We start from the raw sequence: 26463 nt of genomic DNA, 5'->3' as shown, positions 1-26463 counted from the left end.
CAGACCACCCCTGTTGTGCTTCACAGGTTTACTGCTGCCCCTGCAGTTTGCAGATAGGACAGAGGTTATTATAGGATATAGGCCTTGTGTGATACAATTGCACAGCTTTTTCTTTCACAATAACACCAAAGTAAATTGCAAGCTTTCCAAATTTTCAAGCTAACTTGTATCAAATGAAGTTCTAATTTATCTTGACCAAAGCACCCCTAATTTTTCCCAAACATACTGCTACCCCAAAACAAGTTCTGAAGGGATAAAAAGGCTCTGTAAGATATCTAAGGAATTTTTAGAAGAGGTGTGACAGCTGGACCTGCCCACACAGGTATGAGGCCCTCCAGACAGTGCCCTGCAGCTAACCTCAGTCCTTTCAGGTCTGGAATGCTGATCTCCAAAGGCTCCTCAAGGTAACTCCCGGGTGTTCCTATTACCTTTTTCACTTTTCAGCAAAGAGCAAGACCCCACAGAGCCCTGGTGTACCATAAATAGGGAGCAGGCTCTGGATTCCTGGCTGCATTTCTTGTGAACTTTGCAACGGGAGAAGAGGGTGCTGCCAAACTGCCTCAGGGAATTGGAGCCAGTTGCTGCATCCCAGAGCAGCTCACTTGCAGAGGGGTTGCTGGGACAAGTTTTCTCATCACATGCTTCACTGAGCACTATAACATTTCTGGTTCGAGGCTGTTGAGCAGTGAAATGTATGTGACCAGCATTTTTTTATCATTTTTTCTTTTGGGGGCCGGTCCTGTTAGAATTTATGTGAGCTGCTTTATCCCAGACATGGACAGAGATCTGTTGGAACCAAAGGAAGATTTATAAGTGGGCAGTCCCAAAAGGAGAGTGTAATGTGACAGTGTTCACAGGGGTCTTAGGATGAGGGAAGAGATGAGAATGTTGACTCCATGTTTCTGAAGGCTTGATTTATTATTTTATTATAAGTATTATATTAAAACTATACTAAAAGAATAGAAGAAAGGATTTCATCAGAAGGCTAGCTAAGAATAGAAAAGGAATGATAACAAAAGCTTGTGACTGACCGAGACAGTCTGGACAGCTGGACTGTGATGGGCCATTAATTAGAAACAACCACATGAGACCAATCACACCTGTTGCATTCCACAGCAGCAGATAATCATTGTTTACATTTTTTTCCTGAGGTGTCTCAGCTTCTCAGGAGAAAAAAATCCTAAGGAAAGGCTTTTTCAGAAAATATCATGGCTACAGTGTAATTGTAGAGAAGAAATTGGAGAGCCAGTGTCCTAGAGGCCACAGGTTGGTGTTAGACCAAGTCTTCTTGACAGCATCCCTAGGAGAGGTATGCATGCAGCTCTTTGCCTGTTGTAAAATCCTTTCATCCCTGGTTTGTCAGGCTGTTTGGGTGAACAACCCGTGGAGATGTTCTGAATCAATATGAAGATATGCGCTAAGAGAGAACAGCTCTTGTGAAACACTGCAAGAGTCAATGCTGAATATGGGCAGTGCTCCATTCTGGGGCAAGCCTGAGTGGATGTAGATATATCCTAGGGCACGGGCCAGCTCCTCGCAGGCTGTGCAGGGCTGTTTGAGGGTCAGTTTGCGAGAGCAAGGGCTGCAGCATCTCTGCAGCTGCGTGCCCGACAGCCAAGACCCGCACAGAGAGCGGCAGAAAGCGAACAGGACAAACACCTGAGCTGGGCCCTGCATTACCTCTGTGCCAGGTGGGTGCCTTCAGGAGCCGGCCCGTCCCAGCCCACCGGGACGGGGCGTCACTGCCGAGCCCGGCCGGGCACAGCCCCGCAGCCCCTCACGGCCGAGGGAGGGACCGAGGGCGGGACGGGCCGGCCCCGCCGCAGCCCCGGCTGCCGTGACGGGAGCGGCTCCGTGCCCAGCCCGGCTCCGCGGGGAGCAGCGCTCCGTGCCCGCCGCCGCCACCCGCCCCGGCTCTGGGCTCGCAGGTGAGGGCAGCCCGCGGCTCCGGGCGGGCGGGGGCCGGGGCAGGCCGGGGCCGGGGCAGCCGCGGCCTCCCGGGGCCGGACCGGGCTCCGGCGGGGCGGGGGTGCTGGCCCGGCAGCGCCCGCACCCCGCGGGCCTGCGGCGGACCCGGGTTCGGCTGGGGCTGGATCCCGGGATCGTCCCCCGAGCATCCCCCCGGGAATCCCTGGCATCCCCCGGGCATCCCGCGGCGGGCGCGGACACCTCCGTCTCTCCCGGGTGGGTTTTGGGTCTGTCCGGTGCTTGTCCCCGTTTGTTCAGTGACCTGGAAGGAGCGTGTGAGGTGCCCTGGGGGCAAACGCAGCGCAGTGAATGCCCTGTTGAGCCTTTTGTCTCCGGAGCTGTGGGTAAAGCTGGTCAGGAGCAAGGCTTTAAGTTTTCTGCTAGAAATTGGCTGCTGTAATGCTGAATTACTAAAATCACCTGTTAGTGTTTTATTGATTCCTGCCACATCCATGAGTTTCCTACTCAAGTGGCCAGTTAAGATGTGGAAACAGGCATCTGTCAGATCTGGCTGCCTCTTCCATTGCCTACTGACAATTAACTGTGCATATACAAAGGGAAGACAGAAGCTGCTAACATTGTCACTCCAGTGAGGATAATATATTATGAACCTCTAACATCACACAGTAAACCTGCTCTGTTGCTGGGTACAATCCAAACAGTAGATTTTTCTGTGCCTTGGGGCAGTCACTCTGCCATACATAATTTTAAAGTGTATGGGATATCCTTTATTTGAAATGCAGTGACTGCCGCTGCTTTTAGTAGCAGGGACTGCTACAGTGTGATGATGTGTTTCCCATAATCTCCTCTCTATACTTTAACTTTTATTTATGTTGATTGTTGTTTGGGTTGTTTTTAAATATGGTTGCATGCTGAGCTAAGATCCTTGATTAAACCATGTGCAGTGACACATAGGTCCCTCTTCAGAGTTATTTGGTTCAGTTCCCTGATGTGCAATTTGTTTAAATTCTCCTGTGCAGTACAGATTTGCCTTCATTTCTGACATACTGATGTGTCCCTGTTAACAGGCTGAAGCATCAGCTGTTCAAAATGCATCTGTGAAATTGGCACAAATGAAAAATATTATTCAAAGTCACAATAAGCAAGACAGAGCTGAGAAGAAAGACTATGTTAAAGAAAACTAGATTTGGAATGTGAGGTACCTTGTCAGCTGTTTCAGTTCTGACCCATTGAAGGCTGTAAACCAGAACAGAACTGTGCATCTGTTAAAGGTATGGTTATACTAACGAGTAAAAGCAAATTGCTGGAGCTTGTCATCTGACCAACATACCTTGTCAGGGCCATGTTCTTATCCAGTTCCAATAAAATGGTGAAAGAGATTATCTTAATCCACATCACTTGGGGTTCAGCCTGAAAAAGGTGTCCTTCATCCATGGGGCAGACGAACAGCTACTTTGGGCCTGCTGTTGCCTGACCACAACGGCAGCATCATCCCTTGCTCCTCCTGAAATGATCCAATGAAACATGCCAAAGATTGTGTCTAAGGAAGAAGGGGGACACTTCCCTGAAAATTTACTGAAGGCTGCTGGTTTGCAACAAGTGCTTGTTGAAGCCATACGTGTGTTCTGACAGGAGCCCAGGACCATTTTTTTTTCCTGGTCGCTTTTCATGAGTAGCCAATGGAAAGGGGTAATTCCCCATAAAAAGTTAATTGTTCCTTGACAGCAGTAGCAGCTGTTACAGCAGTTGTACTAACAAATATGAGCCAGTTTTAGATGAGTAAGTGAGCTGCAGAAATGATGCCAGCTGCCTGTGTGTTAACACATATAGTTACTAATCACATATCCTTTATGCCAGGCAGGTATGTACCCACTGGTTAAATTAGTCTGTCTATTAAATTAAATTAGTCTACACAATAATTATTCTTCAGTGGGGAAGTGACCCAACTTTTGTTTTTTGCTTCTAACAATTTTCTTGCTTTAGCAGTCAAGCACAAGCTTTTCTCCTTCCTACTGTTTGTTTTGTCTTTGTTAGGCTGGAGGGGAACTTGCACATCTCTTCAACTCACAAAAATAAAGTAGTAGCCATGAGATCTTTTGTTTTGTTTTTACCACCCCTCCCTGCCTCTTCTCCTTGCCCTTCACTCTGCTGACTTGCAGGACTGGAGAGGATGAAAGCAATCAGCTGTGTTTACTACAGTTGCATATGGCAAATTCAGCTGCCAGCTAATTACTGAATTCACTGCTCAACATTCCATGGCTTAATTTTATTTTTTTCTTCAGAAATGAAATAAAACTGCAGATTTATTTTCCCACCTAGGTCTCTGGACAAAATGGGGAACGGATTAGTGAAGCCCAAGCACCTGAGGCAGTCCAATAGGCACGTGGCAAACCTGGCTATTGGCTGTGCTGCCAGCCACAAGTTTCTGATGGACCCATGCCTAGGCATCAATGTGATCAATGGGCCAGCTGATGTCCTCTGCAGCAAGGTACTTGAACTGGAAAAGGAGCTGAAGAGAAAAGATCAGCAGCTGCAAGAGAGTCGAAGCCATGTTGCTGAGCTTCAGGAACAGCTGGCTATGCAGACTAAGGTCATAGCAGAACTCACCAAGGAGCTTCAGAGCAAGTGCATACAGCTGAACAAGCTGCAGGATGTTGTTAGCACTCAAGGAGAGCACTCTCTTCAGCCTTCTCCATTTAAAGTCTCTGCTGACAGGAGGAGGGGAGCCAAGGAAGGTGTATCTGCAGAGCCAACAACAGGACTGTGTGATTTGAGCAGGCAAACTATGTTTTCCCTTGAAAAAGCAACAGTCCGAAAGGATTCCAGGTGAGCTCATTTCAGAGGGCTTCTCTGTTTGTGTTACAAGGTTATTACTTACATCATAATTATATCTTCTCTTCATGATAAATCAGGATTAAAGTATTCGTCCTTTTCATGTAGGCTTTGCAGCTGTGGAGTTTGTTGGTAGCTTTAACCAAGAATCATCTGTGTCCCACAGACTTCAGACGAAGAGTGGTGGGCAGCCTCTGTATTTTAGATGAGAATCTTTCCGTTTTTTGGGGATTTATCATTATTGCCAGCTTCCTCCTTCCCTCCAGCTTCTAACAATCATGGCGTAGGAACTGAATCTTACTTGTTCCTCTTTTAACCCAATTACACCTTCTAGACTCTGACAGACCCAGAAACCTCTGTGGTCAGAGCTGACCTTGCAGACAGAGATATCAGACTGGTATCCTTAAGGATAACTTAGACCCTCTTTTACCTTGCACTGTAGACATAACCTGAGAGTCTTTTTAACATGGTGGTAGCCAGACTCTACCTGGAATTCAGCCAGTGACTTTAGTGCCTTCAGATTTGTAGGGAGCTTTGTTATTCATGGCATATCTGAGTCTTTACTATAGTAGACCTGAGAGTTATGAGGCATGTTTTCTCATCCATCATGTCCAGCACTGCACCTTAGAGGGTGTCTCATGAATCAGAAAGGCTGCCTGAGTCATCACAAAGAGCTGAGAACTTCAGCTAGCAGTGTTTTTCCAGAGTAAGGGAACTGCATTAATATTTTATCACAAGTATCTGGGTAGCTTAAATCACAGCTTTAAGAGTGTTCTGTTTGTAACCTGTCTCCTCCTTGGCACGATCCTTGTACTGCAGTCCACCACATGGTTTTCTAGGGTGCCTTCAGAGACAGAATTGTCACAGCAGTGAGAAGAGCCAGTGGATTAGCAAAGTGCAGCAGCCAGAACCAAAGCAAGTATTGCAGCTTAAGCAATCCAAACATAATGCACATCATTTTTTGATGTTGTGGTGGTCAAAGTATTATTTGATCTTCTGGATGTTTTGGAAGCAAACATATGCCAAAAACAGCACCACAAAGCTGCAGAGCTGTGCATTGCTATGTCTCTCAGTTAGATAAGCTTGTGATACACATGCACTTGTGTAAGATGCCATCACCTTGCTCTTGAGACAGCCAAATGATGAAAGGCACAAACATTTGGTTTCCTTACCTGGTCTGTAAATACTGTAGTAGGTCAAGTTCAGGCAGTTCAGACACATAAGGACAAAGTGTAACCTTCACTGTCTGCAGAATTCTGTGTGTTATAATTAGCAAATACTGATCCATTAGCCTGACACTCTCTGTAGGGGTGTTTGGAGTTCCTGCTACCAGTAGCTGCCTCCCCTTTACAGAGAAAGGACTTAATGCAGCCCCACTGCTGTGGAAGGTAACTTTACAGTGCTCCTTGTGCAAGGAGCTGCTTCAGAAGGAGGGGAAGCTCCATGCTTCTTGAATTTGAATTGGTTCCAGGGTGCCACCAGTCCAATTTAGAATTATTTGTAAAACAAATGGCACAATTTGATGCTATTCAAATGTATGGCAGGGGTTTGAGTGCCATACTTTTGTTTGGAGTATCTCAGCATGGATGATTTTCATGAAAGTTTAGAAGCATAGTCTCCTCTTCCACAGTTCTGGAAGCTTTTGTGCTCATTTCACATATCAGGCTATATGCAATTACTGTATTTTATTGCAGTATTGTACACATGATGCAGGCCAGGATGAATCAAATTAGCAAGGTTGGCTTTAGATGAAAACTAAGTTAGAGCTTATATTCCAATAACCCTGTTGCTTTCAGCAGAAGGTAAGTTATGATTCCTATTTCTAAACACAGTCCTCACCATAGCTACTTGGTTTTATTTTCCTGCATCATCTCATCACCTTCACTTATTTTCAGTCATTACATGGCTAGTAACAATGTAAGTGTATTTACATGCCCTAGGTTTGTTCATTCCTGGATTGTCCTCGGGAGATTTTTCCCACATAACCTAGTTTTGATAACAACCTCCCATTGCTTTATGAATACAAACAAGAGGAAGCCTTAAATGTCTCAGAAATCTGTCAGGATTTTGACTTTGTCAACATTAGGAGCAAGGGGACTCAGAGGTAGAATTTATACTTCACTTCAGCAGTAAAAGAAAACTATCAGCAGGGCCATAAAAGCCCCATCAGTGCAGAAGTTGTTTAATTGCCTTCATTTCTGATGAGGGCTTGGGGCACTGCTTTATAGGATGCCTTTGAGCCAGAACATACTCACATCAATCAGAACCCATAGATTGTGTATGATCTGCTTTGATTTGGCTGGTTAGCCCTTATCCACAGATTCATCCATTGTTTCTTTTTCCATGTGTTCTCCTTCTTAAAATCCAACCACTGGGCTCTGCCACCAGCAGCTCAAATACAGACAGTTCTTGTCTTTACAAGTCACCCATTTATTTATATGCATTTACTGCAGCAGGAAATGCTGCAGAGATTGTCTCAGGGAGCAGTGAAAACAAGGTTGTTCAATGGGATTGTTCCACCAGGTGACTGCAGCACAGACAATTCCCTCACTAACCAGGCTACCATCCCACAAGGCCTAAACAAGGCAGGCAGAGCAATGTGTTAGAAATGAGGAGTCCTCTTGAGAGCAATGAATGCTTGGTGAATAACAAACCCCAGCCATGCTGGGCATTTTAAACTTTGTGGTTTTTCTTTTGCAACCAGTGAGAAGAAGCTCATCACAGATGCCCTGAATAAAAACCAGTTCCTGAAGAGACTGGAGCCTCACCAGACACGAGACATGGTGGAATGTATGTACGAGAGGACATTCCAGCAAGGGAGCTACGTCATCAGGCAGGGAGAACCAGGAAACCACATCTTTGTGCTCAAAGGTGAATATTGCTTACTTGTACAGCACACAAGTGCAAGAAACAGGAAAGGGGTTTGGAAGGTTTTGCAGGAAATCACAGTGAGGGTGTTTGTGCCTCTAAATAATTTGTCCCTGTAGAGGGCAATGCAAGTTTTACCAGTGACTTTTATGAAACAGAGTGAGAGCAAGTAAAAAAGCACCTTGGAAACATGAGTCTTGATTTAATGTTTTTTCATGACGCTTTTCATTTCTGAAAGTCCAGAGGCCAGCACCTCCTTTCTGTTGTAGGCGTAGTCAACCCTTTCTTCTCCAGAGGAAGAACAGATATTATTTAAAATACAGAGAAGTGTTCGATCATGAAGCCACTCCTGAAATAAACTTACTTCAACATTCATAAGATACCAGTTTTCTGTGTATGGGAAATTGAAAGATGAGCTCTTCACTCATTGTTCTCAAAGATGAGGGGTTGCATTTTTAAAACATGCTTGGCTCTTTCTGGGGTGGGGGAAAAAACAAGCTCTAGGATAAGAAGGCTTTCCTAAAATAAGGCCAACAAGTCTGAAATCATTTGTGCTGACTGCTACTGTGCCTCAAATTGCTGTTCAGCTATAGTTTAACACCTGGAATTTGCTCCTATCAGCAATAAGGTCTTTCATCTTTTCACCATTAAAAAACAGTTGTGTTAAATTTGCATATTTCATCAACTGGGGACCACTAAAAGTCTCAGAGACTCATATGAATTAGAGCTCATACTATATATGTTCTGTTGAGGTGGGAATATTTAAACAGGTATACCAACAAACTGGTATATGTTGGAAAGCTCATTTTCTGCCTTTATATGGATGGGTTAGTTGGAAAAAATTATGGTAATTGTGTTAAGAAAACAGGAATGTTACAGGAAAAAAGAGGAGGCAGGATTTGTGACAGTGTGGTCATATTATTGCAAGACAAAAGGATAACACTTTGAAAACAGATGAAATATCAAATAGGAGATGTGCACTTGGAATTTTTCCTGGTACATTAGAACCTTTCTTGAGGAGATGGTGTGGGCCTTGGAGAGAAGAGGGCAGAACTTTCATAACATGTTTAAGAGAAGGTTTTTGGGGCCATAAACTGTGAAGAAGTTCAGATTTTCTTTGACTTTTGCTAGTAAAGCTCAAGAGCAACTTCTTGAATGAAGATTTAATGTGCTTTTAATTTTTCTGCCCTCTCCTTTGCATTCTGCACATACATACTCATACATCTCTATGAAGAGATAAACCATGAGTCATTTCTCCTGTGATCATTATTTTGAGACTTCTTTCTTTACACCACACTAGAGTATCTCAACCACAAGTGAGTGGCTTGTTGTAGCAAAGCTTTATCCATCAGGATTTAGAATGGCCCTTCCTTCCAGAGCACATCTGTAGATTAGCAGTGCATTTAAAAAAAAAATCTTTCCTGGTTTGTATATGTGTTTCAAAGCACTTTTTGCCCTGTTGCTCCCTTTCCTGTGTTCCAGGGAGTGGCGAAGTCAGAAATATATTGATTTGTTTTCCATTCACTCTGTGCAGTTGAGCACAGATTTAACAGCTATTATCCTGTTGATTTTTGACAGAGGGCAGTCTGGAAGTCTTTCAGCAGAATAAACTACTCTCCTCAATACCTGTGTGGACAGCATTTGGTGAACTGGCCATTTTATACAACTGCACGCGGACAGCTTCTGTGAAAGGTACCTGAGGTTAAATACAGCAACCTTGCTCGAAATGAAAACTGTGGATTTTTGTGAGATCCTGTTATACCCAGATTTCCTTTGAAATTTTCATTTAATAGATGTTTGCATGTCTTTGTTATCTACAGTAAACTCACATATGTCTTCCTTGAGTTATTTCTTCGTGGGAACTCTAATACTATGCCATGAACGTCATTCCATCTCTGGCATAACCCTTGATAAACAATTAGGCACCTCCAAATTGTGCTGGTCAGCCTGATCTGTAGCATACTAGCAACTAGGGCAGGATTGTGTTTTAATTGTGGATGGTTTAGTAGAGGTGGTGGTCTCTGGTTCTTACGTTCTTGTGTCTAACACAGTGCCAAGGATGAAATTGCAGTGAGTTTGAAAGCATATGAGAGCCATGGTGTTTTTAGTAGAGTGGGTACAATTCTAATTCAATTTAAAATATGCAGGAATTAGTTGCTTTTGCACTTCTTTTAGTTCTGTATCATCATTATGTCACTGAGTCTTGCCTAGACCCATTTGCAGCTGGCAATTTGGGGACTGACCAGGATGGAGTGTTTAAGTGTTGCTCTGATACAAATATTCCTCTTTCTTCATAAGACTGGGTGTGCATCCATTAAATACCCCCTGATTCCCTTTCCAACATGCCATAACTGCTCTGTGACAAACAAGTAAGTAACTAAATATGGTTAAGTTCATAATTTTTTCACTCTCCACCATTTCATAAATAATACTTTTGTTTGAAGACTAATTTCTGTTCTTGTCTAAATCTGCAGGGACTTTGTGCCACCAGTAAGTATGAAGAGTTCATGTTGACTTTAAAAGGAGCAAATGGAATAAAACAAGAAGTTGTTTGCTGTAAAAGCTTTTGGTCTTTCTTCCTGCACCCAGTTTAGGCACTAAATCATTGCTGGCTTTGCAGATGGAAGTTATTACATGTAATCTGTTTTTGTTGCTGCCTGATAAACAGAACAGCATCAGTAATGTGATTATTTTTCTTACTAACATGCTGTTCTAATTGAATATGTTCCCTATTTTTCTTTTTTGCCTGCTGTATAGTATTAGCATTATAAAATAGTGTTTCCGCATAATAAGATGTCAAGCTGCTTTAGGCCTTTGCTAGCATTAATTGGTTTTGAGGTAGGACAGGAATAGTCCAATTATGGGCAAGAAAAGGTATTTGAATACTTGCAAACACTGCAGAAATCCACCCCTCCCCAGTGGCTCTCCTGTGATCCTTGTGGAGGCAGAGCAGTGCAATGCCATACCTGAGCATGAATAGTGAACACACGTGTGAAACCCTCTCCTGGTGCTGGATCTCCTGGTGCCCTTTTCCTGCAATCTGTGAAAACTCACAAGTGAAGGATTTCATCCAACCAGCATCTCAGTGGCTGCTGCTGCTCAGCAGCATCTTCACAAGCAGGAGCTGTATTTGTGGTTTACCCCTATGTTTCTGAATTTCTCTCTTTTTTAAATCTCATCTTTGAGATTGCAGGCATTTTTCTAACTCTATAACCACTTCATTAGTTAAGGTGTAAGATACAGGAAATACCAATTTGCAATAGGCTGGGTACTTGCCATGCTTTCTTCATGCAAAATAAACTGAAAGATGTTATCCAGGAGAGAAATAAAATCAAAGTAACACCTTTGTTCTCCCATCCAGCATCCAAAAATATTTTTTTATCTATTTTGATAGATGGCAGATCATATGTGTGTATTGTATACAATGAGAAACATCTATGCTTCATTTTAAACCTGGCATTTTTGTTCCCTGAAAAAAAGGGTTCCATGTTGATTATAAACAGAGGAAATCAATTGTCCTAATTTTTTTCTGTAAATTTTATCTCACAGAAAACACAGTTTTGTTCTTTCGTAGAGCAGAAGGAAAACTGCTAAATATGGTGTAGCATCTTTGAAAAGAAGAGATTAAATTTAATAGAATCACCTTTTGCTTAAAAATATAAGAACAGTTTTGTTGTGTCAGTGATTGCACTCAGAAGCTTCTTAGTGATTTGCATCTTTGATGCTGAGTCCTGTGCCTGCTTACCATATTAATAGTTTGATTATCTTTTGAAAATGAGACATTAATATTTTTCTTACCCTTTATTCCCTTGTATAATGGATAGTTTGGAGGAAAAGTGTATGAGGATCACAGGATTAAATGAAATTAAATTTATTTCTTGACCTCTGTTTTTTCTATCTTAGTGCAGATAATTTGCATACAATCTGAATTTGCATATAGTCTGAATTAGAGTTTGATCCAGGGCACAGTATTTAATGACATAGGTTTTGAAAAACTAACCATGTTCTTCTTTCTTTCCAGTCAGCTTCTTTGCATTTTACAGCTTTTGAGTGCAGTGACTGTCTGTGATTAGGGTAGATTTTCCCAAGTGTTCAGCCCTGTCATTTCCAAGGTTGCTCAGCCTATGAAATTGCATGGAAAGCATTCCCTAGAGGAACCATTTGGAAATCTATTCCTTACTTTAGTGAGCATTTTTAAGTGGGAATTGAATTCTTTTAAAAGTCTGATTACAATAGGTGCTGGATATTTTAAAATTCAGCCTTGGGCCTTGTGAAATAGCTAGTCTGTCTTCTACCATGAGCTGATTCTGTAATATCATCTATCAAATATTTTGGAAACATTGCTGATTTTGTTCTCTTTTTGTTTTCTCAAAGCAATCACTAATGTTAAAACATGGGCACTGGACAGAGAAGTGTTTCAAAATATCATGAGAGTGACAGCACAAACCAGACAAGAGCAATACAGAAACTTCCTTAGAAGGTAAATATGATTAATTTATATTTCTGATACTGCTTTGTGCTACTTACTGAGGTGCACAACAATACTGTGCCTGTCTTGTAAACAGAGAGAAAAAGGTGCTCTTCATGCAAATATGGCCTCAAAAGCCTGAATATTTGTGGGTTTTTTTCTTTCAATATTCATAAGAGATTTTTTCCATTTTAATTGTTTTTCTCCTGCATCACACTAGAAAACTTCAATAGGTGCTTGAATGCCTTTAAGTAGTAGTATAAATGTATAGGGAACTTACAAGTCTAGAACTGAGACCAATATAATAAATAAAGCTAAGTAAATCCTCCAATGAGTAGTTAGTTTGCTGCTGGAGGAGATTAAGGAATATTCCTTGTCCTTTGGAGATTTGAATATGAGATCTGCATGTCTCTCAATTTATGAACTAATTCCAATCTAAATTACCAGGAAATTTGCAGAGCAGAATAATTCTCTCCTGCAGGGACCACTGAGAGTCCTTCTCCTTAGGAAGGTGGGGAAATTCGAGGTTCCAAACCACAATTAGCTGTGTAATATTCTATCTTTTTAACCCAGAATGACCATTCTGTTGTGCCTTCAAATCAAGATGCCAAGCCATTCATACATAGAATGCTTGTGTATTTTCACATCCCTCTCCACCTTTGACTTCTATACACACTTCTTTGCTGAGCCTAAATAGATAGAAATTTCTATAATTTCCTAACTTTTACAAGTCCAAGTGATCAGGATGGAAGGTTTTTTCATTCTTACCAGCAAGTTCACAAAGTTTTTACTCTAATTAGATTATCTTTCCATAGCTGTCCAGAGTACTGAAATTTTTACCTTTGATTTTACAGTCTCTGCAGTGCACTTGAAAATATATTCTTGAATTGCTATCATGTCTTGGGTTTGTAATTGCTGGATTCTTTTGAAATTAATCCTTATGCCCACTAAAGTCCTTCCTCTCCTGAAATTCAAAGTTGATTTACAAACTGACCAATGTTTGCTGCATTTCTAAGTTGTGAGAGTTTATCTAAAAACCAGGATGAGAATGCTTGAACCTTACAAATTAAGATTTAGTTGTATACTGTGTTCACCACTAGTTTAACTAGTTATAAAATTTGACTGTAAAAATTGCTAATGATAACTGCTTTGGGTTATGGGGCTTTTTTTTGTTTTGTTTTCTGGAAGTGTGTCCCTGCTGAAAAACTTACCTGAAGATAAATTAACCAAGATCATGGACTGCCTGGAAGTGGTAAGATATTAAGTTTTTTCTAAATAATATTCAGTAAGCTCCCAAAATAACAAAGAAAAATAAAAAACTACCAAGCTTATTAAATATGAAAGTGGTTTTGGAGGGATCAGAGCTGAATTCCAGGTTGGCAGAAAATAATAACATTTAGTGACATTGAAGTAAGTTATATTTTGGCATCAAATGAGCCAAGCAAGTTGTTAAGATGATTTGGTATCTATCTTTTATTAAGTACAAAGTTGCTCTCCAGGACTCTTTTGGTAATCAAATTTACCTCTTTGTGATGTGGATATGTAATACTTTCACACCCCTTGGACCACATACACTGCAAGATGTAAGGGAAGAAGGCATTAGGTCCCCAGCACACAAATCCAGCCAAATATCTGTATGCCTTAGGGCTGTATTTGCCAGCAGCTTTGAAGGTAAAGGCCTGATCTATAACCACAGCTGGGATTTTTTTCCAAGGATAGTGGTAGCTCTTTATTCTTTTCACATGGAGGCATGAAGTATATAGGAAGTCAAACATCAGTGAAATATCCACATGTGTTAAGAACTCTGCATAGCAACCTTTCAAAGATTTGTTGGACAATATTTTCTCTCACTTGCCCCCCACCAGGAGTACTATGACAAGGGAGATTATGTTATTCGGGAAGGAGAGGAAGGAAACACCTTCTTTATAATAGCAAAAGGAAAGGTAAGGTATAATAAACCTAGCTTAAAAAATAACATGTACAAACACTTGGATCTCAAAAGCTATTTTAAGGGGTGTGGTCTCCAGTAAAAATGTTGCAGAGTGTTTCTGCACATGTTATATAAATTCACAATATCGTGATAAAAGCCTGGAGCAACATTGCAGGGATTCAGGGAGCCTAATTTTTCATTCACAATGAACTCATGTTATACTATTCTAATTACAATGTAATTAAATTGTGTCCTGAAGCCTCTTGATTCTGTGCCACAGATGTAAAGCCAATTTTTTTGTAATTTTTTTTTGTAATTTTTTTTGTAAATGAGATTTGACCCTATGTCTTCTCCTACATGGTGCAATATCTGATGGGCAAAACATAGGCTTGTGAAAAGTCTAAGTAATGGAGTCCCAGACTTAATGGAGAATGGCCTTTGAGCTGTCTCAGAGTCCTTTCATTTGTTAGTCCCAGAGAAGCAAGGTAGCAGCCTTTATCCCTCAGCTGATACCTTGGAGGCTGACTCAGGACTCCAATATTAAATCAGGAGAATTTTCCACAACAAACTTCCAGTTTCCAAAACATCTCTGTGTCTGTAGATATTCTAGTTTGTTTCTTGCTAGCATGGGCATCAGCAGAGAGTGCTACTGTGGAAGCAGAGTTTCATGAGGGGAAATGTTAGTTAATGCTTCTGGAGTGTTGCCTATTTAACTGAGAAGACAAAAAGCTCATATGACATCTGCCCACTGTGGGAACTGAAATATTTTTCATTCTGCTCTGTTTCAAAAAGAATGAGGAGAAAATGTTGAGGGCTTGCTAATAATGAATATATTCCTTCTTCCCAGCAAAAATCAGAGAGGGGTCAGGGAATGCTTGAGTGTAATTTTTGAGAGAAGGGGTAACAATATATATCTGTAACTCTTTCTGCAGCATTACTGAGTTTAAGACATTTCTCAAATACACTTAATAGAAAGAATATCATGCATTACTTTGAAACTTTCCCCTACAAAAATTTTTTTCCTCTACTTTGCAGGTGATAGTTACCCAGAGTACTACAGACCACTCACAGCCTCAGGTGATTAAAAATCTATACAAAGGAGATTACTTTGGAGAAAAGGCTCTCATTAGGTTAGTTCACACTGTCTCATTCATGATGTGAATTTCAGGATCTCAATTGTCCCATCTCTGTGTGTCAGATTCTACAACTCATGGCTGTTTTGAATATATTTCTTTTCATTGTAAAGTCAGTAGATGAAGTGACCAAATTTGTGTTAATGTTTTGAGGGGTTGCAGAGAGAGCTCGAAAGTTTACACTGGCATCTACCTTTGGTTTTCCCTGCAGAAGTCAAATTCTGGCCCTCTGCATTGTGGCTTATTGTCAACACTTCAGTAAAAACTGTGGTGAGAACTTGTGCCAGGTTGTAATTGCCAGAATGGATGAGGTCCATTGTGAGTGGGACGAGCTCTTGTTTCCATTGCCCATGGCAGTAAGAAACAGAGAAGGAGTCACACAGTCCATATTTACATGTGTAATTGAGGAGAGAGTCACCTGGATTTGCGAATGTTTTATATCCAAGGAGCTTTTTAGAAATAAGTAGTGAATCCTGATGTAGTGATAATTACATCTCACCCTAATTTCTGGGAAGCTTGCTAAAGGATGTCATGATCCAAACCCTATCAAAACTGGAAAAACTATTGTGCTAGACCATAATAATGACTAGTAAAAGGCTAAATGTTGTATTTGGTTCAGCAGCATTAATCCAGGCACAGGCTGCAGAGGCTTTTGAGGAGTTTCACCCAGAGCAGCTGTGCCCCTCCATGAGTGCAGTGTGAGGTACTTTGAGGATTTTGACATGCTTCTGAACTCTCCTAATGCATTTCAATTCTCAGTGACGACGTCAGATCAGCAAACGTTATTGCAGATGAGTACAACGTGGAGTGCCTCGTTATAGACAGAGAGTAAGTACATTGCACATTCATAAAAGACTTGCATCCTCTTTCAGCAGGTTAAAGTGACTTTCAGTGGGTTAATGTGACCTCACTGTAGGCAAAACCACAGTGTTTCCTTAAATGGATCCTGAATGAGTGGTTGTGCTTTAGGAATACTAATTAAGAGAGGCTGACAGCAGGTGCTGGAGCACAGAAGCTTAAGAGTAGTTCAGAGTTACTCTCTTCTTTCTCTCCTTGTAGTGGTGATGTTTTTCCTGATCTCCTGGGTCAGGGGTTCCTAAGGCCTGTTCTTGTCAGTGAAGACCAGGGCAAAGAGAGCATTCAGTAATTCTGCCTTCTCTGTCCCCAGAGTCCCTGCTCCATTTAGTAATGGGTCCACATCATCCTTTGTTTTCCTTTAGTTACTGATGTATTTGAAGACATCTTTCTTCTTGTCCTTGACATCCTTGGCCAGATTGATTCCAGGTGGGCCTCAGCCTTCCTTGTCTCATTTATATTTACCCTGACAACCTCTCTATATTGTTCCAAGTAGCCTGACCCAGCTTCCATCTCCTGTGTGTTTTCCACTTAAACCTGAGTAATTACAGGAATTCTTTATTTCTCCACACAGGTCTCTTGCCCCCTTTGCCAGATTTCTTGATCATTTCTTGAGCCTGGAGGAAGTGATCCTTGAGTATCCACCAACTCCTACTGGGTCATGACTGAAATGTTCAGCAGTTTATGATGTTTCCTTTGTGGTTTTAGGACATTTAATCAAACAGTTGGAACTTATGAGGAGCTGCAAACTTACCTGGAAGGTTACGTGGCCAATCTGGCCCAGGCTGATGAAAAGCGACACGCAAAGTGAGTCAGATCATGTTCGTTACACCTACAGTAGCTAATCATAAAAAAAGAGTCATAGGTACTTAAGTAAAATCATGGATGGTGCTTGAAGGAGATGGACCCCTAGGAATGACAGCAGTCACTGTAGTAAAACAGTCTGGCTATGCTTATGGAGCCCAACAAACTTTTCCTGATACAAGAATTACATAGAATCTCAGGGTATTGACTTCCAAACAAGAATTCATTCTATTCCTGGAAAACTGAGCACAGGAAAAAAAAAATGATGTTGTGCTCAAATAGATTTTGCATTTTGATGGTAAGTTCTTTGACTGGTAAAAACCCCTGAAGGCCAACTCTAACTCCAGGTTTATTTAAGGAATCTGTATTACAGTGCAAAAGATTAAGTGCCATTTCAAAAAGAAAGAAGCAGACATAAAGAAACAGTTTATTTTTAATGTTTCAGTGTAGCACTGATGGTATTGATGTCTGCTCTTAGCTGTGGGCCACACTTTTAGTTTATGTACCTTTGGTTTCAGTCTGAGCACTGCTGGAAGGTTAGCAGAGTGTGTTTTTCCTCTGTTCAGAAATATATCTGCATTCTTATTTCTGATAATTCTACTGGAACTGGTACACAGTCCTTCAAGCATTGCTTCTCCAGCTTGCACTGCCCAAATTTTGCAGCTGCCCCCATCAACAGGAATCTCACCAGGGATCAGGTCTTGGTAAAGTTACTGTAGATTCTACTCAGTGAATTTCAGTACCATTTTTGTCCTAATTTACTTCTATAGGATTCCATTAAGATTCTGTTTGGAAATAAAAAGAGTTTTCTTTCCTTCTCCTTTCCCACTTCCCCTTTTCTCTTTTTCAATTTCCTTTCCTTTATATAGGATCATTAAAAGTAATGGCAAGGAAAAGCACTAACCCATGTTTTTTTTTTTTTTAATGCAGAGGAAGATCCTTCTGTGGACAGTTGACCAAAGAGGTGTCTTTGGAGATGATAGAGCTGAAGGAGAAAGTAGCCCAGTTCCCTCCTTCCCCATTCCAGAATTTAGAAGTTGTCACAACTCTGGGTGTTGGTGGGTTCGGAAGGGTTGAGCTTGTAAGAGAATGTTTTAAAATTATTCATGTAGCTCTCTGTCTTGGATGATTGATTTAGCCACTGAATAATGGGAAGGATTTTGGTATTCTATGTGCTTGTGCCCCTCAGGCAGAAATAATTCTCCATAAAGCAATGCGTAGTTTAAAAAAGCATTTCAGGACTTGGGTGTTTAAAGAAGCAAATCCATTCTTGTGTGCCTCCATCTCCTGCTGTTAAAAACACCTTCCTGCTCACTAGACATAGTCATCAGTTTGTGCATGTGGATTTACAGACGTGCCTGCCTGCATTATGTCCCCTGAATGGCAGGCCTTTTTCCAGGAATCTGCCTGGACCTGGAGCAATCTGAATGGCACCACATAGTCTGTGCTGGTAGAACTGCTTCTGTATGCCCCACAGCAGCTCCAGCCAGCCTGAGCTATCTCTGAGCTGAGTTCACTGGGAAATTTCCAACAATTTGCAATGGCTCTTTTGAGTCATATTCAATGGCGTGATCAGCTGTCCTTCTGGGATACCAAGGGCTTCATTAGCCCAAAGCCTTAAATTCCACTGGCCTCTGGCTGAGCTGCAAACATCTGACAAAAACCTGAATGCTTTTTGTGCAGGCTGCTGAAGGTAATGGTAAATTAAAGGAGACTTTGTGCTTTTAGTGAAGTCAATAATCCTTTACAGTCGTTAGACCATCAACTATTCCATTCTGATTCATGCTTTGCAAAAAAAAATCCTGGAATTCTACTGCAGCATCTGAATACTAAGCTGAAAACTGAATTCTTATCCAGCTGTAGAACACAGATATCTGCTTCCTTCATTTCCAAGAGGCCCTGTTTTAACTTCCATCTTTTTATTGCATATTGGATAATACTTCAGTGTAATGCAAAATCATTTGTAAACATTCTTCCTAAACTGCCTCTCGTTTTTGTTTGTATTATGCTGGTGATTAGAAATCTTAAATTGAAATTGGGACCCACTGTGATATAAACTCACTGTAACATGTAGTACCTATCCAAGCTGCTGCTATTTGGTAATATAAAATGAACAGAGGGAGCATTTCACTTTACGAGTGGGGACTGGGAAACTCAAATATCTGATGCTTGGCTTAAAATCACACATAACAGTTCTGCAGAAAATCTGGAATTTGTCCCTTGTTACAGCCATCAATTTCAGTCCTGTGCTGTGTTGAAAAATATGAATATCAATGTATCTACTGAGAACGATTTAGTAAAACATCCTTTCTTTGCCTGATGTGTTTTCATCATTTTTATTCACAGGTTAAAGTTAAAAATGAGAACATGGCTTTTGCTATGAAATGCATAAAGAAGAAACATGTAGTGGACACCAAACAGCAAGAGCATATCTATTCTGAGAAGAAAATCCTCGAGCAGATATGTTCTCCATTTGTTGTGAAGTAAGTTGAGCATAAGGTTCCCTTGGTTTTGTCCCCCAGCTGGCCTCTGAGGCAGCACTATTAGGAATGAGGTTTGGCACACATGAGCTCAGGAGGAAAGACACTGCAAGTCTCGTTTTTATTTTGCTTTTCCTAAATTGCTGCTGTTTGTCTCCACAGGCTGTATCGCACATTCAAGGATAACAAATATGTGTACATGCTCCTGGAGGCTTGCCTTGGAGGGGAATTGTGGAGCTTGCTGAGGGACAGGTAACAGCAAACACAGCCTAACCTTGCCCTTTATAGTCAGCCCCACGTGGCTACTGAGCAGGTAGACCATTCAATGAAAAGGTGTTTGGTTAATATTCTGGTTGTTAGATATTATCTGGTTAATAACTGAAGCGTTTTCAGAACTTGATTGTGATTATTATTTTTGTTCCAGAGGCAGCTTTGATGAATTCACCACCAAGTTTTGTGTTGGGTGTGTGACAGAGGCTTTTGACTATCTGCATCAAATAGGAATTATCTACAGAGACCTGAAGCCAGAAAATTTAATTTTGGATGCTGAAGGATATATAAAATTGGTAAGATGTAATCAATTGTAATGTTATCCTTTTGTGCCTGTATCCTGTTTCTTTGCAGGGGGGGATATAAATAGCATGTAATTATAGAACCAGGATCCTGGAGAGTAGTAACTCTTATGCTTCAGCAGTAAAGAGGGAGGGCTTCTCATTGCACACTGAGGAGCAAAGGCATTGCAAAGCCACTGCAAGCCATGGACAAACTGGGGAATTGCAGCCTCTGAGAGATCTTGCCACAGTATAAACAGCAAAAGAAAAAACTCTCCCAGCAGTCAGTTTTATTGTGAGAACAGAAACCACATTTCCCGGGTGCAGAATTACCTCCCTGTCCAGTCTCATACAGTCACAGGTTCAACATTCATTGATTCCATTTACAGTCACAGGTTCCCTCTCTGTGTAGAGAGGGAACACAGAAAAGAACTCCTGCCATGCTTTGCTGTGGCATGAGAAGTGCAACAAGAATACCCTTCAGGGAGCTTGGAATATCCATTCTGAAGACAAGGAGCCACCCACTGCTTTCCAGGGACAGTAAATCTCATGTCCTCAAGGAAATCATGGGTTGTTCTCCCCAGAAGGAAAACTATTCAGAAAATTACTTGTGATACTAAATGTATCTGTTTTATAACATTCAGTAATCCAGTAGAATTACCTCTCTCTCCTTCACAATTACACTGTGTGGTTGTTCTAGCTGTAAACTAGCAATTCTGGGATTTTTGCAGAAAGTGAGGAAGCAATTAAGACCTTAAGGCTTCCTAGTGCAAAACTCTCCTGCATTATGCAGCATATGTTGATTTTGATCAGGTTGATTTTGGATTTGCAAAGAAGATTGGATCAGGGCAGAAAACCTGGACATTCTGTGGAACCCCTGAGTATGTTGCCCCTGAAGTCATTCTGAGTAAAGGCCATGACTTCAGCGTGGATTTTTGGTCCCTTGGGATTCTTGTGTATGAACTCCTCACTGGCAGGTAAGTGCCTCCTACTCAAACTTCTTACCTAGTTTATCTGTTATTAGAAATCTTTCCAAGGTTGTTTTTAGACAGCCTTGCAAAATGATACTTCTTTATGCAAGTCTTACCTTCCATCATTTCAGAAATGTCACAGACCTAGTGGGTTATGTATTCTCAGTTCTGCCTTATCCAGGCACAAGCTATAATTGGCAGGTGTAGGGCTCCTGCAGCTGCTGCTGATGTTTCCTGTGAGGAACAAGTGACAACAGACTGTTCTCTTCCCTGTTAGTGGGTGATGGGGTGCAGTGGGGTGGGTGAGCTGTAAGCAGGGCTCTCTCTTTAGCTCTCTGCACACTCCCATGACAACTCTTTGGGAATGCTCAGTGGCAATAAATGTGCAAACTTCTCTGGGTTAGGCTTAAAGGGACACGTGGTCATGCATTTTACCTGGTACATACAGGAAGCTTCTCAGCTTCAAGCCTTTCTATTATCTTAAACAGGCTGAAAGGGTGAGGGTTGTAAAAGTAGGAAGGTGGGCTTTTTTTTCCATCTTTTTTTCTATATTCTCAAATATTTGCTTAGATAGGTACTGGCCACATCTGCTCTTGCCAGATGTTCCATTTAGCAGTGTTGCTTTCTTTTTCCAGCCCACCATTCTCTGGGGCTGATCAGATGATGACATACAATTTGATTCTCAAAGGCATTGAAAAGCTGGATTTTCCTAAAGCAATAACAAGGCGACCTGAGGATTTGATCCGCAGGCTCTGCAGGTAGGAGGGGCAGTCTGGGGCAAAGCCTGAGTGGAGAGAGATTGAGCTCTTTTAGGACTCGGACTGAGCATTGAATTCCTGACAATCTCATTTGGAATTGTTATGCATGGCATGGTCTGTTCTGATTGAATTCAGTATGCATTGCATGCCCCTTTATGTGTCACACCTCTGAGTCTGCAGAGGCAGCAGAGGCTCTGGGCTTTCTCTGCAGCTGGGAATTTTTTCTGAAACACATCTTTGGGAAAATTTACTAAGTGGGGGCTGAGTAAAGAGCTAAGGGACTTGATTTTCAAATCAAGCACATTGTTAAAGAAAATAAAAAGCTTCCAAAATGACTTAGGCATATAGATTCTACAGAAAACACAGGGCACTTAAAGACTGGCTTAAGTCCTTTAGAAAATGTGCAGAAGGTGGTATTTCAAAAGGGCCAGCCTAACTTAGTGGCCTGCACAACCTGTGGCTGGTGACACTGACTTTGGATTCCCAGCTCCTGTGGGATTTCATCCATGGCACTGGGAGCAGTATTCAACATTCTTGTGTACCATGACTGGAAGGATCTTTGTGGCTGTAAATTTTGATCTGCCTCCTTTTGTAGCTCAGACCTGCTGGCCAGGGAAAAAAGGGATATGCAACTAAAACTCAGCCAGCTGATTTCCCTCTGCTGCTTCTCACAGCTGAGTGACACTGCTTTGGCTTTCTCCATCCTCAGAAAAAAGAAGCAGTGAGCAACACCTCATTATATCTCCTCATGAGGCCACATGTTTTATGGAAGCTGCATCCCTGTGCAACTGTTACATGCAAGCAGTTAGGACCTATAAATGCTCTTTTAAAAATAGGAATATTTTATATGTTCTTATTATTTTTCTTTTTTTTCCTTTTTTTTTTTTTTTTTGAGACAAAACCCTACAGAAAGATTAGGCAATTTGAGGAATGGAATAAATGACATCAAGAAGCACAGGTAAGCAAAAGAGACTTCCAAGAAGAAAATTTGGGGTTTAATTTGAAATATTTTTAATATGTTAGAACCCAGACTGGTAAACTCATAGACATCTCTGTTGCTCTTGAGTATTTTTGCAACTATAGCAAGCAACAATATGAATGTGAATCCTCAGCATGATTATCTAGAAATCTTTTTTTTTTACTGGTTTTGCTGCAAGATTGTAGATGTAGGAGTTTAATTCAGTTCTCAGAGAAATCAGTGCCAGTTCAGCATCTGCCTCTCAGACCTCCTGACCCTTCAACATTTGATTTTTAGGAATGAGTAGTTAAGGGCTCCATAGGAAGGGGATTTGAATTTTAGGGGTTTGTCTTCTTTCTTGTAACAAAGAAAGTCTTTCTCACCATGAATTTTTCTAATGCAAGTCTTTCTTCACATGAAGAAAGTCCTCTGTAAATTAAACATTTTCTGCTTTCTCTTTTTATCTGGGTTGTTTCTAAGCCCTTCACTTTGTGCTTGGGGAAAGTAGTTCTTTGATTTTTCTGCTTGTCTTCCTGTTCTCATGCTGTAAAAAGGGTGGCATTCCAAGGAGCCACACAAGCCTCTGCATGGCTGTGTTTCTGCATGCATTAACCTGCCTATGTGCACCTCCTCCATGCAGAAGTGCCAAAGTGCCTGGTGGTCCTGACGCTGCCCCTGCCTTGTGTGGCAATGATAGTGCTGGAGATTCCTCCTTCTAACTGTCTTCTTACAGGGGTTGGCATGAGAAAAGCCTCTTATAGCCCTTGTTCACGTGATTTTTCAGCTCTTTGTGGTATAATGTCAGAAAATGACCTGTCTTTCTCTTTTGGTCTCTCCCTGTCTGTCTTTCATCTCTTTTTAATCAGGTGGTTGAGTGGTTTTAACTGGGATAGTCTGAAAATGAGGAAATTGACATCGCCTTTAAAAAGAGAGGTATTGGCTTTGGCTTTTAGTATCATCATGCTTTGCTAACACAGCTTGGCTACAATGGAGAACTGATGGTGATAGCAAAATTTCCCAAAGATGCATTTGAATTATTACAGTTCAACATTTTTGTGAAAATTGAATGAAAGAGGGACAGCAAGCAATACATAACTTACAGTCAGTCAAGTAATGGAAACATTATTCTGCCTGTGTACTTTGCATTACATTTTCACCATTACTAGAACAAATGGTGTTTGGTCAGAAACTAATATTGAAAAAATATATCTCCCTTGGTAATGGGCACTTTATTAAGATGCACTGTTCATATTACTGTGAAGAGTACAAATTCCTTTGTTCTCCTGCTACTGAGTTCCAACACATCCCTGAGTAAGCTCCCAGTTTTAAATGGCCTATTTGTTTTTGCCCTTAAATGAAAAAAAAAAAAAAAAAAAGGATAAAGCATTTGAAGCTCACCTTAATCTTAATTTGAAACAAAAAGTCATTCTGAGGTCTGCTTTGAGTAGCTACCCTATGAGTGTAGATTTGGTCTTAAATAGCATTCAAATTGTACAGTGTGGCCCAGTTTTCTCACTGAATTAACAGGGCTTTGAATGAAATCAAGGATTTGATATTTGGGAATTCCTTTTGTACAAGAAGGTTAATGCCACTGTTCTGTTGCACAATTACTGGAGGTATTACTGGAGGTAAAAGAAGGTAATTACTGGAGGTATTTCTTTTAAAGAATGAGGAATTGCATCCATTGAAAGACATCATCTTTATCATATTAGCCTTTCATTTCCATGTTGGGAGCAACAAAAATGATGCATAATCAATAGAGAACATTTTCAAAAGGTACTTTCTGAAACACCCTTTTGTTTGTGTTTTCGATGTCCTAGCTGTCTGGACCAACTGATTACAGCTACTTTGACAGCTATCCACCTGAAGTGGGAAGCCCTCCAGATGAACTTTCAGGCTGGGACAAGGATTTCTGATCATTTTTCCTCCTGGCACATTTATAGAGACTCAAAGGCACCAGTTCTATCTTGTTTCTTGCTTAAAATAAAGTCACACAAATTACACAGCACTCCTTGAAGAATAGAAGACAGTACAGAACCAGAACCTGTTTGGATAATCCACCAAAATCTGTGCATTTTATGGGAAGGGCATGCATTCAGTCAGCAGAGGTAACCTGAATTTATTTTTTTTGATACACAGTGAACATTTCCCAGATATCTTTGATTGGATCTATGGTTTTTCCACTAAAAATATCACTAGCTGAAATTTTTATATTAACAAGGTTACCATACATCTTTTTTCGGGTGGAGAGGATGGGTATCAGAAGCCAACAGCTGTGACATTTTTCAGTAGCTAAAACTATAGGCACTTATTTTTCTTTTTCTCTGCTGTGTTTCACTTTTCCCCCAAAATGTCCTGTCTTGCATTGATCCAGATATGTGTAGAAAAGAGACTTTTCAGTAAAAGTTGTTTTGATTTAGCTACAGCCAAAAAGGTATCACTGTGTAAGCTGCCTGTCTGTCAGTCTAGTTTTGCACCACGTTGGATATGTGAGATTGGTCAAACAAAAAGATGTATGCATAATAGAAGTTGCCTAGAGAATCAGACCATGGTGTGCATTTCCCTTACTGCTTCAAAGAGCCATGTGCCTTTCTTAAAACGTTTTGCTTTTGTGTAGTGTGAAGATAAAATAGATGGACAAAAAGCTTTTGCCTTGCAGGGAAAAAATGCAGATGGATGTTGTGCATTCATGGCTTATACAGGAAAATTCTGTGTTATGAGCCCCAAGTGCTGTTGAAGCAGGGATGTTTCTGGGTTTCATGCTGGGTTTATGGGAGGGATGCATCTGCAGCCACTGCTTGGATTTATTTCAGCTCCTGCTGAGATCAAGTCCAATCTAAATTTCTGGGCTGAAGCTGCCGCAGCTTTACCGCATTTCACAGGCTGGATGGAAAACCTCCTGGGCAACTTGTACTGTGTGCTCAGGCTTTAGTTACCCATGGCTGCTGGATCACCTCCCTGGCTGCTGGGAGTGACTTCTCCCACTGGGAAGGGGAAATGAGGGAGGGAATGCCTCAGGGGCAGCTCCATGCTTTGTAACATGGTTATAATTATTTTTCACTGGTGGGTGACAATTGCTTTGACAGCAAATCAATTTAAATATTTTGCATAGCCTTCAGCCTGAATAAGGCAATAGAATATTTTCCATTGAATTTAATGAAGGTTGGATGGAGCCCTTGAAAGAAGACACTACATATTTAGCTGGTTTTGTTTCTCTGCCTGTTTGCAAATTATTATGGAAATTTGCAGCCAGCAAAGCCTGTGCAAAGTGGAATCAGAGAGGGTGGAGCAGAGGCTGTAAGCTGGGACTCTAGATGGTTGCAACTTAACTTTGTTTAGTAATACCAAAGACTAAATTTTATTTTCAGGATTTAGATGAATACTAGACATTATGTATTTGTGTTTCTCCGTGCATCTGTCTTTCTTTCATAAATATTTTTATTACAGTCAAAATAATATTGTGCCAAGTTTTATAAAAAGCTTTTGAATGTATTTTTCCATTGTATTTATATGTAGTTTCCTTATATATACATATATATAAAATAAGAAAGGGGGTATATATATGTTTTTTTAAGTGAAAAATTATCTGTATGACAAGTTTAGTGCAGTTAGCATTAAGTCTGTGCAGCTGTGGGATGTATTTCCTTTATAAAATTTAGCTTAGCTTGTTTATTTGTGTGCAAATAAAGTAAGCTTACAATGTAACAGGATGAGCATTAAGTTTTTACAAGCACATTCCATACAGCAGTCCAGATTCAAAGACTGGATTTATACTTCTTGTCTACGTGATTCAGAAGAGACTGAGGCAGAAAAGGCTACCCTGGAGAGAGAGCCACTGATGTCATTTCTTGCAGCATGTCCTGCACTCAGATTTTGTTTTCCCTAGTGCATAATGAGAAAATGAATGTATAAGAAGCTGCAATAAA

The 26463-nt window shown here is 40.9% G+C and overlaps 1 protein-coding gene across 2 annotated transcripts; it reads left to right on the top strand.

Annotated features, from left to right (window-relative positions):
- Positions 1–1797: 1797 nt before the first annotated feature.
- Positions 1798–26242, top strand: PRKG2 (protein kinase cGMP-dependent 2). 2 transcript variants are annotated; one of them, XM_054633128.2, is made up of 19 exons: positions 1798–1928; positions 4249–4755; positions 7466–7632; positions 9208–9321; positions 12004–12109; positions 13286–13349; positions 13963–14040; positions 15063–15157; positions 15920–15988; positions 16724–16822; positions 17750–17900; positions 19166–19302; positions 19462–19551; positions 19724–19865; positions 20664–20827; positions 21457–21579; positions 22475–22537; positions 23404–23470; positions 24358–26242. In XM_054633128.2, exons 2-19 carry the CDS (start codon positions 4262–4264, stop codon positions 24451–24453), a joined length of 2319 nt encoding a protein of 772 aa, XP_054489103.1. In that variant the 5' UTR covers positions 1798–1928; positions 4249–4261; the 3' UTR covers positions 24454–26242. The 2 variants fall into 2 exon arrangements, with proteins under 2 accessions (XP_054489103.1, XP_077033136.1); XM_077177021.1 differs by lacking the exon at positions 23404–23470.
- The last annotated feature ends 221 nt before the right edge of the window (positions 26243–26463 follow it).

Source organism: Agelaius phoeniceus, chromosome 4 (genome assembly GCF_051311805.1).
Source record: "Agelaius phoeniceus isolate bAgePho1 chromosome 4, bAgePho1.hap1, whole genome shotgun sequence".
In the NCBI taxonomy this organism is placed as follows: domain Eukaryota; kingdom Metazoa; phylum Chordata; class Aves; order Passeriformes; family Icteridae; genus Agelaius; species Agelaius phoeniceus.
The sequence above is the reverse complement of the archived record's forward strand: the minus strand, read 5'-3'. Positions and strand labels throughout refer to the sequence as shown.